Genomic DNA, 13,725 nt, shown 5'->3' on the forward strand with positions numbered 1-13,725 from the left:
TTATTTTTTTTAAATTTATATACATTACAATAAAAGATAAAATTTATCATCCTAACCTCTCTATGACCAATTCCACAACCATTTAAAAGAAGATAAATTAGTAAACTACAATTGACCACAACATAAGAGAATATTATCTAGACTTCATCAAAATTCAATCCTTATTCATTATAATAAATCTGTTCCATAATAATCAACAATCATGTTCAAAGACTTTTAATTTGTATGCATGGTAGTGTGGCAAATGAAGAGCTTACTAAATAATCAACTTTGATGAAGAAGCGAAGAAATCATGATTTATTAAGGGCAACATAGCCGTATCATTCTAAAACAATGCCCGAAAATATTGATAGCTATATATTGGGGGATTTTAAAAAACAAAATCGGGAAATAAACACAGGAAACTATGAACTATTTTCATAAAAAAAAGGTAGACAACGTGAAACCAATTGTGCATTTAATCTGTCACCAGCAAATAAAACATTGTCTGCAACACGTTGTCACATGGCATCATAGCATTAAAAAAGACTCGAAAAACAACAGCCGGCTACCTAGAACACAATTTTGAAGAGTTCATGGGAATCTTACGTTCCAGTTCACCAAAGTCTAAAAAATAAATATCAACTCATTTGAGGTTGAAAAAAATCCCTACAGCTCGCTCTCTGCATCAGTTGGTTTCCCGTTGACCGCGACTAGCTCAGTGTCAAAGACTAGAGTGGCTCCACCTGTAAGATTTCAGTATAAAGCATTGATCAAAACTGGGCAATCCTCTGAGTCATGTTTTTCTACCGAGTCAGTTAAAGTTTTGATTCGACCAAATGTCCTTTCCCGGTAACAGGATCAGATTAATAGTTGGTTCCTGGTTGACGTAGGTTAACCAGTTGAATCAATCAGTCCGGTGTGAAGAACACTGATGCTAAGAAAGGTTCTGCCCTTAGCAGTGTTAGCTGGGACTTTAAAAGGCAGACGTTAACCAAATCTAAAAAGACCCAACACAAATTAACTAACCTGGGATCTTTGGAGGTGATCCTTGGGCACCATAACCAAGTTTTGAGGGAATTTTCAATTTTCGCTTTTCGCCAACACACATGCCCAAGATCCCTTGATCCCATCCTGCACAAGGTCAGTAGCATCAGTTTTGAGATGGTTGATGATGCAACCAAACCAAAGTTCTCACAAATAAGAGAAACAAGACAATAACAAAGATCTAAACAAATGCAAAGACAAGAAATCCGCAGCAACATGTTTCAATTACAAAGATAACTAAAATGTGAGAATTGTGAAAAAAAGGGTCATATGAGATGCTTGTTGGAAATACATGGTAGGTTTTCCAAAGGTGGTGCACAAGACCACATTTGTGACAATGGAGGGTGGTCATGGTACCGAATAAGCTCACTACTCCAACACAATGATATTTCTTAGGAAGTTTCACCCATACCAGCAAAGAAGATGCAAGCTCTCAAGCAACTTATGGCACAAGTTATATTCATTCTCTACTGGAGCTCCATCATTTACCACTGGCAAAAAGTTGTATTCATTTTTTACTGGAACTCCACACAGAGTTTCATCCTTCCTCTTCAATGCATTACTCTCATTTTACTGTCATTTATCTCATGCAGTTTACTCCTTGCATCTAGAAACTCTTATGTCTTCCTGGATTATTGCATTCGGTGCATCTAATCACATGATTGGTCCATCAAACTTTTTTGTGTCATATATTCCATATCCAGTCAGTGATAGAAGTGCATATAGCTGATGTCTCTTTTTTCCACTGCATCTAAAGGTATCATAAATGTTACTTTCATATCGACAACTCTAACATGTTTTGCATGTTTCAAGTTTTCCAAACTCATCTTTTGACGTAAAAGTGCATGTTTCAAGTTTGTCCAAACTCATCTTTTCATATAGTTGCATGTTTCAACTCTAACATGTTACTTTCATATCTCATGTTTTGCATGTTTCAAGTTTTGCAAATTTTCACGATTCCCTTGATTGGGTGGAGAAAATGGGATCTCATGAAATCTAAGGCTATATGTCAATGTCATTACTCAGGCGAAACATGCTATTAAAAACACATTTTCAAATTTTCTTGATTGCCTCTTCCAAAAGGAGCGTATGATTGATACAAAGTGGCATACCCTTGATCACCTGACCACTGCCAAGTTCAAATTCAATCGGGTCTCCTCTTTCAAAACTGGAATCAAATACTTCACCGTTTGTAAGTGAACCCTGCAATATATATATCAAAAAAAGGCAGAAAAAATCTTAGCAAAGTTAAAACAAGTAAATACTTGCGATCTGAATCAACAACAGGGCAGCTCGATTTAGCAGTTAAGAACCACTTGGAGATTCAATCACCAAACATCCAAAAATCCTTGGTTATTTTTAAGAAAAATGAAATCTTACAATAAGCAAGTAAATGTTTAAACTATGCAAATGCAGAAATGAATCATCTAAGTCACTTAGCGGTTTTTAAAGTTAATTTCAACTATATTAGCAGATATGTTATAGATGGCATAAGTAGGAGAGTATCCCAAATATTATCTTCAAGATAAGATATCTTCCAGGGGTCAGAATTATTATGGTATTTAATAACATGTAAGATAAATAAAGAAATTAGATATATATTGGGAGAATATTTTTCACCATTGGACAAGCTTTTCTTTATCCGCCCAAATATCAAATGCACTTGCTAGATTGCGGAATCAGTCAATTAATTCAACTGTTATAAGTCAGTCGTGTCTTTTTGTTGATAAATAGAGGAATGACTCAATTGAGAAGGAGATCCAAACTCCTCTTGCACTAAGCTGTGGGTGTAAATTTATTTGTTTCTATTTTCTCCTTGCCATCATTTTTTTAGAAATATGAGGAAGTTTGTAGCAGAGTAATCCTAATCAGAAATTGGATTTGAATCAAAAAACTCGTTTCGGTGAAGACATGTATACATCTATATTACATGTTAAGAATTTCATGGTTTCAATGAACATCTTAGGGAAATCAACATAGCTTTTAATACCAGAATCAACTTCCAAATCCTGGTATAGAAGTTGAAGCTATTAAAAGAAAAGAAAACAATATGCAAAATGAGAGAAGAAAAGAAAACAATATGTAAATAACAGAAACTAGCAAATCATGTTCAATTCAGATGCAAATTGTAAAATGTAACTCCGATTTTAACCCAATACATTACAATGGCATCAAGGAAGAAATCTGTTATGGACCATGGGCAAGCCAATGCGGCAAAAGAGAATCTAGAGCCCATCAAATACAAGAGATACACTCATGGCAGATTTAGAAAAAAGGGTGCATATCAAGAGAATTGATTCAGCTATAGTAATTGATTTTTATTTAAGTCAAGTATCTTTTATTTTCAATAGAATTGAGTCTAGTATCTTTAATTTTTAATAAGAATCAACCTTTCTTATTCGGTGTTTGTTTTATTCCTTCGTCGGGAAGGAATGTCAATAGTTGTATTTAAATGGCTGGAATAATGCAATAAAGAGGAGGATCGAGTTTACAAAAAGAAATCAAATCCCCTAGATAGAGAGGTTCTCTAATCCCAACTAGCCTCAAATTCTCCCTACCACCATAAGCCGTCAAGGTCGTAAAACCAAGAAGACAAAGCTTGATTCTGCCGATCAGCCGGTAAACCATCCCATTACACGATCCATATCCAAGGGTCATAACAAAATCACAATGGTGTCACTACTTACTCGATAGTGAACTTTGATTCTGTCACCTTTGTGAGCTTGAATGGTGCAAGATTTTGGTTTGTACTGCAAAAGCAAGCAAATAAAAAAAAAAAAGTTAAACAAGGCAAATATATGCTACAAACCATTTATTTCAATGGAGCTATGCTGTATATGCAGTTTAGTATCTTAATGCATCTTATATGTTGCATTGAAAGAATTGAGACTATAAGCTTCAGAGTAAGAGCACAGAGAGCTAAACAATGTTACCAGTTAATAAAAATGGGAGGAAAGAGATACAGACACCCATTAGCATTGATTTAGTTCATAAATTTCAATTTGGCTACATAATGGCTTGAAGTAGAACTCAAGTTGGAGGAGCTTCAGACTACGAAAGCACTAAAAAAATTGTTTATTTTCTATAAGCACAATTCTATTGCTGGAAACTAATACCTTGAAAAAACTAAAAACAAGATTAGCACCATAGAAACTTACGAGGTTCAAGTCCTATATGGAGAGTCGAACAAACGCCAAAATATTTTTAAAACCCTTTCCAGTTCTGTATAAAGGCCAACCAACCTCAAATAGTGCGACCTACAGCTTGCTATCATAGTTGGAACAAGAGAAAAGAAAGCATTTTCTCATCAAATACAAACACTCGTTTTCAATCATTCAGCTTCTGTTGGGCTTCAAGGTTCTAAACTCTCCAAATCAATGCGTTTGAATTCCGGAAAAAGTAAAGGAAAAAATTAAGGCAATTTCTAAACCTAATACCCAGAAAAATATCATCTTGGCGGCATTCGCACAATCATTGCTAGGAGAAAACTCGTCCATCAAAAACTGATCTTTCTTCTAGCTCATCGTATCATGCGTTATCAGAAAAAAAAGCTGTACCATGATAATCACCATATATTAAGATCCAAACTTTTCCACCCCAATTTCAATCTATAAATAATAGCTATCCCTACTACCAAAAATTTTATTAAAAGAAACAGATAGCGAGAAAAGATTTTTCAAAAAAAAAACAGAAAGTAAATAAAGACTTCAAAAGCGAAAGAGTACCTTAACTCCGATCTGGAGTTCCGTCACATCGCCCGATTTCTTAGCAGAAGCTACGGCAGGAAAAAGAACTTGCGGCAATAAGCAAAAGATCACAAAGATGCCGGAAATCAATTGAGAGACAAATGATTACCAAGCACTAATGAAGCAACGGTTAACGCAACATAGAGGTGAAGCCTCGCCATTGCCGTCTCTCTGTCGTTCTTCGGATTTGCGGCGTTCGATCCTCCAAGATCCGGCTGTATATAGGGGGGTTCCTGATATCATGTATCGGCGGACCACGATAAGGCTTTCTTTATTGTATTTAAATTGTTTTACGTATTTAATTATTTATAACAAAAAAGGCAAAACATTTGAAATGATAGCAAATGCCTAAATCCAATATACAAAAGTTAGAAAATATAAGAAAAAAAGGTTTAAAAGGAAAAAAAAAGAGTTTATTCTTTAATTTCATCCTCACTATTTATTTGGATGAAACCAAATTAAGAAAGCAAATGATGCAAAATATTCTTTTGCTAACCAATTTTAACAATATATAATTAATACTTTATATATGTATATATATAATAGTTGACTTTTATTGTCTATAAGATTTTTCTCTCAACCAATTTCTAGATGTTTTTTCTTGAAAAATTCTAGAGAGACACCTACTAACGTTAATCCCAATCCCATAAAGTTAAAATCTAGTGCTAACAAACATCGTAAGGAAAATTTTACAAAGGAAAAAAAAATGAAAAACAAACTTACATTATCTAAATTTATAAAAAAAAAAAGCCTGACTTTGCGACATATTTTTGCATATTACATGGTTTATTGCTCTAGGAAGCAAAATGGAGAAACAAGAATTACATGACAGACCATGGCCCCAAACAAATGAGACCCTTTAATTTGAGACAACTTCAGTGGATGGATGCACAACAAATGAATGGTACCCAGGCTTGCCTCCGCTTTACTTTCTTCTTGTGGTGTTTGGTGACTGGTAATCTCGCAGGTGAGTTCCATTCCTTGTGATATGCTTGATTGCCCAAGAACTCATTCGATTTCTCAGAAACTGTTTTGAGTGTTGCAGGTTCAAGAGCATGCCCATCATGCTCGGTATCCCACCTTAATGTTTTGGAGCTCAAAACTGCAGTGTCGTCTTGACCGCTGGCAAATTTCTGTTTGCTTTCGACGTGTGCTTCAGCTAGGAGATTCTTCAACATAGCTTGTGGTTGCCCAAAGTTCAGGTCTAGCAAATTGGCAGTGTTTTCGTCGATACTGTTGCTTTTCCCAAATTCTTGTTTGGGGATTTCAGCTGTTGCATTCTCGATAGTAACTGATCGTCGGCCAGATTCAACTAGTGTAGTCAAAGATATCTCCAGCATGTCAAAGATATCAACATTGCCTTGAAAAGCATCAGCTGCTGCTAAATCAGATAGTAGCTCCTTCGCTGTCAGGGAATTGGTAAGTGGTGAAGCTGCCACATCTTGATTGGATTCTGTCTCAATTACACACCCCATGGATGGAATTGCTCCCTCTGCAAATGAAACAAGGAAAAGTGGCCCATTGATTATAACCCATTAGATACATTAGGTATCAGATTCAGTCATAGCTTAGTCCATTAAGTAGTAGATACATTGATTGGATCAGCCGATATTCAAGAGGTTGTACACAATATTTTCTAACCGTAACGTTGATGAGCCATGCGGCACTGGTAGCATGAACAACTAATTTGAAAGCAAGTTGACAGTGGGCTAGATTTGTTATTAATAAATTAGATAACAGTTTGTTTTAAATAAATTCTCAAAAGGAGAACTTCTGATTTGAACAAATTTTCTTTCTGATGAAAAAAAAACTAAAATTTTGTGTTTCGAGGCATAAAATTTTTCATAGGGGGTCTTGCTAAATTACACATATTTCTTGTCATGAGTTAGGTTGTTGGTAAATAACTAATCCAGCAAGGAAATGAGATTTCAGGAATCCTTTAAACCCTTCAACATACATGCTTAATTCAGAGAAAAAACATAATAATTGGTAATCGAATATATAGATAGCACATCTAATTTCAGTGGAAATTAATACCACAAGTGGGCAGATTGTAGGCTCAATCCTGAACTGAACTGAAATTATTGTGATGCAGCATATGCGATTTAAAAATCTAACCTGGCATCAAGTTCCTTAGTGCACGAATGCTGCATGTTTCAATATTCTCCTTGACCGAATCAAGTGTTTTCTTGATAGATGAGTCAGCCTGTTCCATAGGTTCCACCGTGTCCATACATTCAATATGGACATTTTCCTCCTTTCGAAGGCTGATAGAAGTTGTCGGAAGTAACTTCAATATGATGATTAATTTTTGGGTGGGGATCCAAGGAAGGCTTCCCAGCCAAAGAATGCACAATAGTAGACCTTTTCTCAGGCTCAGTTGTAATGCTTTCTCCACCGTCAGGGAACAAACAGACTTCCCTGCACTGTCTGGCTTTTGATTCTTCCTTATACATACTGCAGCAACTATTTTCTTTTCCATCAGCAGCAATATGAACATCTGTATCTGCAACAAATAGACTATCCGGATCGTTTGTGTCACTGTTCAAAAGGTCAATTCTTGCAATCTCGTGAACATCCTGCTTCAGCTGAGATAAAAGGATGGTCTCGACATTGTTTGTCCCACCTGTATGGGCATCCAATCCATAAGAATGTTGACCATGAATAGCACTCTCTGATGTAGCTACAAAGACAGTAATTAATGCCTTTCCATCAGGATGATCAATGGTTTCGTCACAAGTAGCGGGTTCTTTGAATCTTTCCTCAAGAATTTCTTGTGTATGTGGTTGATCTGAGTAGCAATCAGAAACACTGTGTGAGTAACTGGAACTGATATCATCACCAGCAACACCACTTTCTGCAATAGCTTGAAGGACAAAAGTTTCTGCCTTTCTATCAGAATGATCAATGGTTTGATTGCCTGCCACAGATTGTTTGAATACTTCACTGGAACTGATAGAATGTTGTTTTAAACTTATGGCATCATTTCTGTTTAGCAGATCTGTCTTCTCAGATTCATCTCCGTGTGGAGGCATCAGTATGAAGGGATAAGAAATAGACAGAGAACAAGATTTTGGGTCCATAGAATAACTTTCTTCTTGCCCCATTTCATGTATCTTCTCCTTGCTCATAACATTGTCGTCGATTGGTGTTTTGGCTTGTCTATCAATTTGACTTTCAATATTTATTACAGAACTCACATTAAATCGACACATGCCTGAATCTGCATTTGTTAAATTAGCTCCACAATATTCATAAGCATCCAGGCCTTTGGAAAGTGATTCTAGTTTATTTGCTTCTGTCTCAATTGCTGAGTAATCAGTTTCACATGAATAGGAAATTAGATTATCTATATCCCTTGCTTGATCTGCTGATAGCTCTACACTTGTGAGTCCGTTATCTCTCTGAAGCTGATCCATTTCTTCTTTTGGGCCTTGAAAATTTACTATTGGCACAGCCACCTCATGCTCAAGTTCATTGGTCAACTGGATTGCACTGTTCACATTCTTATAGTTATGATCGTTATTTAACTCATCGGTTTTATTTCCATCAAATGTTTCTCTGTAAAAGGAAAAATCTTCATCTGCTAAAATTATTGATGGAATGTCATTCACATTTTTATCAATGTTTTTCTCTACTTCAGCATTGTCACAAGGTTTAGTAAGATCAGGTTCTTCTGCAAAGGCTTCAAGATACCCAGGCTCCAATACCACCAAAAGTGCCTTTGACACCACTGCTGAAGAATGACAATCTTCAGGCTCACTTCCATCTACTGAAGCATTGCTGTTTTGGTTGTCACAACCAGAGAAATGAGTCGAAATATTAAAAGATTCACCAGCATTATTTTCCAACAAGCACAATCCATCACTGCAAGAAGACCCATGGTCTTCAAGAGAATCAGGATTAACAGCAGACGCTTCCACCAAACATGAGGTTGATGCCCATGGTAAAGTATGTGAGTCCTCAAGCTTATCTATAATCAGTGGAGAATTAACAGGCTTCTCAGCTTGATGAATATCTCCAGAGGAATGAGCAGAAACATCAAAAAGCCCATTGGTATTAGTTTCTGAAGTGAATGCTCCATCCTTGCGTGATGGTCCATCCTTGCGTGATGATGGTTGATCCTTGCGTGATGGTTCAGACACTTCTTTAGCAACATCACTTTTCATATCTTGAGAATTGTGTATGGCTAACCTAGATTCTACTGCATTTGCAGGCACTTCATGAACCAAATTGGCTACCTGCACATTCACTGAACTAGCACGATCTACAGTCAAACTGAAATCATAAGGTGCAAAAGTAATAGGAGTATCCAGTATGCTTTGAACTGTAGCACAATCCATTTCCTCTGGAGATGCCAGTAAAGATCCATCAGTTGAAGTGGAACAAAACACAAAGTTTGAGTCTTCAGAAGCATAAACCACATGAGCCCCACATGACACTGAATGACTTTGTAAGCATATTGAACTCTCAGCTTGAGTTTCAATTGGTTCCTCATTGGGACTCTGGACCATATTGCCATGATCTAGAGCATACTCATGAGAATTTTCTGCAAATAGAAAGAAAGATTTACCCATTTTTCAGAAGAAAAAAAAACAAAAGAAATACCCTTAGAGGTGAAAATTAACAATGAGAGTGTTTTCCTGGTGTGATAAGCTTTACAATAGCAGTAATGCACCTATAAGGCAGAAGCTAAACTCCTAAGAATCTTCACACCTGAAGGAAATGACCAAAAGGAGAACTAATTTTGTTGGGAAAAAAATACAGCCCAACTAGGAATGACATTCCAGAATATCTAGTATGCCTTACAAAACTTATTTCGTAAAAATGTAAGTTATTCTCTTAAAAAGGAAAATAGATCAAACCAACAAAGGAAATCCACTAATCAATGGTATATTAAGCTATATGTTATAACCAAGGGACCTCATAATTGATCTAGTTGTGCATAAATAGCTTAGAGTTAGGCAATAAAATGTATTGTTTGAAGAAAATGACATTAACAGCATTTTTGCATACTGAATACGAAACATAGAAGATCTCCAAGTGCGATACAGAATTTTAAAATGTTTACAACAAGTAGCTGGTGCGAATGAATGGCTCAGCAATCTCATGAATCAATAAAATGAATTAAAATGGTAAAGTGGAGATCATCAAAACCTAGTACACATACCCACAAATGCAGTCTCCAAAATCGTATTTTTGACCATTTCTTCACCGTCTCCACCGGATGGACTCATGTCTCTCACATCTTCTCCTTCTTCCCCCTCAGGCCCTGACACACCCGTCACCTCCTCTCCTACAAAACTCCATGCCAATAAGCACGCGGAAAAAGGCAAAAAGGATCCAAAAAGATAAAAGCCATGAACTTGCCGCATTTAACCCCATGATTCTCCTCGGCGAACAACTCACAAGGCCCCACGCTCACATCGACCACTCCAGCAGCGACATTGCCAGCGCCATCCGCCGGCATGGAAGCTGTGGCGCGGCATCGCTTCTGGTGAGCCTGCCGGTGCTTCTTGCCAGGGTGCGCGTTCGGGTACACCCACCCGCAACTGCGACAAACCTTGCCGCCTCCACGGTTCGCACTCCCTTCAAGAAGGAAAAAAAGGGAGGGAAACCCAAGTAATTGAAGCCCCAAACCGCACAAGAAACACATCTAGAAAAGCACAAAACATCAAGAACACTAAGAAATTAGCAACAACTTCACCTGGAGACTGCCCCTTCCGCCACTGCGTGCTCTCCATCACCAAGTTCTCCTCCGCAATGTCGTCTCACTCTCTCTCTCTCTCTCTCTCTCACAGAAGAAATGAGAACCATCAATTAACATTCGTCGACAAAGTCGAGAGCACCAGAGGAAGCGGAGTGACGCCTGCTATATGGGAGCATAGAACAAGAAACATTAGTAACCGTTGGAACAAACCTAATTTAGATAGATGATTCTAATCGGACGGTCTAAAACAAACAACAGTCAAGGATTCAGCGTGCAAAGCTGTTCCCTGTCTGGATCACGGCCACGGCATCGCGGCGGTCGCATCACATGCATGCGGGGGATGGTTGTGCGGGTAATCCCTACGTGCGTCCGCATAGACTCCAAAATGATCACATCGCCGGTAATTTAAGATTAGTCCGTGAAGTTGTCGCTATTATCACTTTAGCCCCTATCCAGCTGGTTTCCGAGTTGTAATTACGTTAGTCAAAGGCAATTCAAAGCTACAATAATAAATTGAATTTTTAAATTGGTTATTTTGATTAAACTCACAGTTTGTTTGTATATATTATCAATGACGTCAAGCATACATCATGATGACGTGGATAACCCGTGAGTAATTCAGGAGTTTTGTGAATCCATTCAGTAAACAGGCAAAACTTCTGCCATTATTGAATTGAAGCGTTGCAGATGAGACGTACAGTTACAGTACAGTGTCCCCCAATCATGCATCAGGATGAATCGTCGGTTCATGCACTTGAAAATTTAAAAATCACTTCAACAGAAATAAATGAATAGAGAATGCATTTTAAAAATTGGAAATTTAGATGAAATTGAGGAATTGCAATTTAATCTATCAATCAAAATGGAATCTCTTCTACAAAAGTGGAATCTGTCGCTTCAATGGTTCTACATGAATGTAAAGAATAATCAAAATAGAATATCAATATTATTTTGATGATTTTTGACAGCAATGAATTGTTGATTAGTGAAGTATATGAGATAAAATGAGTGATGAAATTGTTATCATTTTCAAGCTCAAATAAATAAAAAATATAATTAATCAACTTTCACAAAACAATAAATATTGTCCGTAACATGCATTAAGATTGAACTATACTTTAAGTAATGCACTCCAAATGATTCGAAATTACATATTAAAAATAAGTTTAGTATTGTTAACCAAATAAACAGCTTTCATAGCTCAGTTGGTTAGAGCACCCGTTTAGTAAGCGGGAGGTCTTGAGTTCAAATCTCAATGAAAGCAATGTTTTTTTTTTAATTTTAAAAATATATTATCATTTCAATAATTATATCTATATTTTAAAGCTGGTTGTCTGGGGCATACCACATGGCACGCTGCCTGTTCTGTTTGCTAAAAGAAAATAATAAAATTATTTTAAATATAGAAATCTAACAACTTTAAATATAAAATTATTTTGTATGTATAGAATGCGGAATCATTTCAATCAAAGGCCACATCACATGGACGAGTATTATCCTTTATAACGCAATACCACAAACAAACAAAGACCCAACAGTTTGAAAATTTTAAATCCATAAAAATTAAAGCAAAAATCCTCTGTATTTGAGATTCCAAAATGCTCCCCGAGCGAGAAGATATTCGGAATCTAGTTAAAATCCAATCTTCATTAATTTTATTGGTTATATTTCTCTCAAGGAATATTATGCATCAATGTCATGAAGGCCAAAAGTATATTAATTTGCTTTCCCTGAAAGCAATCAACCATCTGGGAAGGGAACCTCCTCTGGTCTACTTCAAAAGGGTGCCAATTCTCCCAATATATGAATGAAAGTGAACAAAACAAAAACAACTGACAATTACAATAAACAGTAGCTCTATTGTATACGTGCCAACAAGCTAGCCGTGTGGTTTTCACTACTCTTGTGATTTGGGATGGTTGTGAAGAGAAGGGATATATAAAAAATTGCAACAGCTCACATGGACAGGAAGAAGAAGGTTTCCTCCAACACACAAATTAAAAGCCAGCCAGATGGTGGGCCGCAGTTTTGCTCTGAATATTGGAACTCTCTGCCAGTAGGTAGTGAACCAACCAACTCAACTCAACTCAACTCAACTCACTAGTTCCTCACTCTCTCTCACACACCAAACTTGGGTAGCTCTTGTACATCTAAAATCATTCATTCTTGCTGACAAAGCTAGCTAGCCGACGCCACCTCTAGCTCCAATATAACAAATCCTCTTCTTTGCCTCCCCCTCTCTCTACCCACTTCACACTAGCTAGCTACATTATACATCTACCATTTCTTGCTATCTATTCATGGTGCAATGAGAGACCGGAGAATGGATCGGTTCGTCATCCTGCCCTTCTCTGTTGGCTGCGTCTCTCAATCCAGTGTCGCAGTCTGTGAAAACCAACCAAAGAGAGCGCAGGCTGGGACAGCTTCACCAATATCGAGTAGTTAATGTTGCGTTCTAGTTATCTTACTTGTTGTTCATGAGGTCTAATTGCTTATTATAATTAACTGTGGTTCTCTGAAGGTGGGAGGCCAAAGAACTCCTTCAGCATCCTTCCGTTTCCGCGGCCGAACGTCGCTGCGGGGTTCCAGAAGCTAGCCAAGAGCTTCAGGAGCTTATCCCACTACTTTGTGTTCGAGGAGGACGAAGACGAGGCGGAGGTGGAGATGGAGATCGGGTTCCCGACCGACGTGCAGCACGTCGCTCACATAGGCCTGGACGGGAAGAGCAGCTGGGACGACATGGCGCCGCCCTCGGAGTTCCTTCCTCTTCCTTCCTTTTCGATGAAGCAGTTCGAGCTGACCATGGCGGCGCAGGCTGGTAGTGCTGCTGCTCCACCGCCGCCCCACGGTCCCCGTGGCTCTTGGCTCCACACTGAGACGGCTTAATTGCTTCTTCTTTTCGTCGGGGCAATTTCTGTTTCTTTCAAACTGTTGTTTATGGTGATGTTGCTTATAGATTTCTTTCTGCCTATAACATTTTTGGAGTTTCTTCTCCGTAATTTTCACTGTGAGTTTGGTGAAGATGAATTAGGCCACCTGAATGGTAGGTGGTAGCGTGCCAGTAGCAAACACTTTTGGGGTTCACATGATTTTGGCTGCCCACCAAATAGCCAGATTTTTGGATTCGGTCAAAGTTTCACACGAGCATTTATATAATGCTTAAATTTTAGTTTAAGCAAAGTGGGAGGCTGTTGTTGTTTGGATGTGGAACACAGCCACACAGGTCTCTGTCTTTTCTCTATT

General features: G+C 37.7%; 3 protein-coding genes and 1 non-coding gene across 4 annotated transcripts; 2 read left to right on the forward strand and 2 right to left on the reverse strand.

Moving 5' to 3' along the window:
- Positions 1-431: 431 nt before the first annotated feature.
- On the reverse strand, positions 432-4,975 carry LOC141840786 (peptidyl-prolyl cis-trans isomerase FKBP15-1-like). The gene is made up of 6 exons (XM_074728851.1): positions 4,882-4,975; positions 4,752-4,801; positions 3,714-3,776; positions 2,139-2,229; positions 1,009-1,113; positions 432-725 (listed from the first exon to the last, which is right to left on the reverse strand). Exons 1-6 carry the CDS (start codon positions 4,931-4,933, stop codon positions 649-651), a joined length of 438 nt encoding a protein of 145 aa, XP_074584952.1. The 5' UTR covers positions 4,934-4,975; the 3' UTR covers positions 432-648.
- A 553-nt stretch (positions 4,976-5,528) lies between these two features.
- On the reverse strand, positions 5,529-10,516 carry LOC141837587 (uncharacterized). The gene is given in 6 exon segments (XM_074724969.1): positions 5,529-6,264; positions 6,891-7,032; positions 7,034-9,321; positions 9,943-10,068; positions 10,143-10,361; positions 10,480-10,516. Coding segments are annotated over 6 exon segments (3,429 nt in total). The 3' UTR covers positions 5,529-5,647.
- A 1,156-nt stretch (positions 10,517-11,672) lies between these two features.
- On the forward strand, positions 11,673-11,746 carry TRNAT-AGU (transfer RNA threonine (anticodon AGU)). The gene has a single exon. It is a non-coding gene; the product is annotated as a tRNA-Thr (tRNA).
- An 801-nt stretch (positions 11,747-12,547) lies between these two features.
- Positions 12,548-13,485, forward strand: LOC141841837 (CRIB domain-containing protein RIC4-like). The gene is made up of 2 exons (XM_074730031.1): positions 12,548-12,920; positions 13,004-13,485. Exons 1-2 carry the CDS (start codon positions 12,791-12,793, stop codon positions 13,366-13,368), a joined length of 495 nt encoding a protein of 164 aa, XP_074586132.1. The 5' UTR covers positions 12,548-12,790; the 3' UTR covers positions 13,369-13,485.
- Positions 13,486-13,725: the final 240 nt, after the last annotated feature.

Source organism: Curcuma longa, chromosome 11 (genome assembly GCF_044706935.1).
Source record: "Curcuma longa cultivar G26 ecotype Majalengka, Jawa Barat chromosome 11, ITB_CL_G26_1.1, whole genome shotgun sequence".
Classification (NCBI taxonomy): Eukaryota; Viridiplantae; Streptophyta; class Magnoliopsida; order Zingiberales; family Zingiberaceae; genus Curcuma; species Curcuma longa.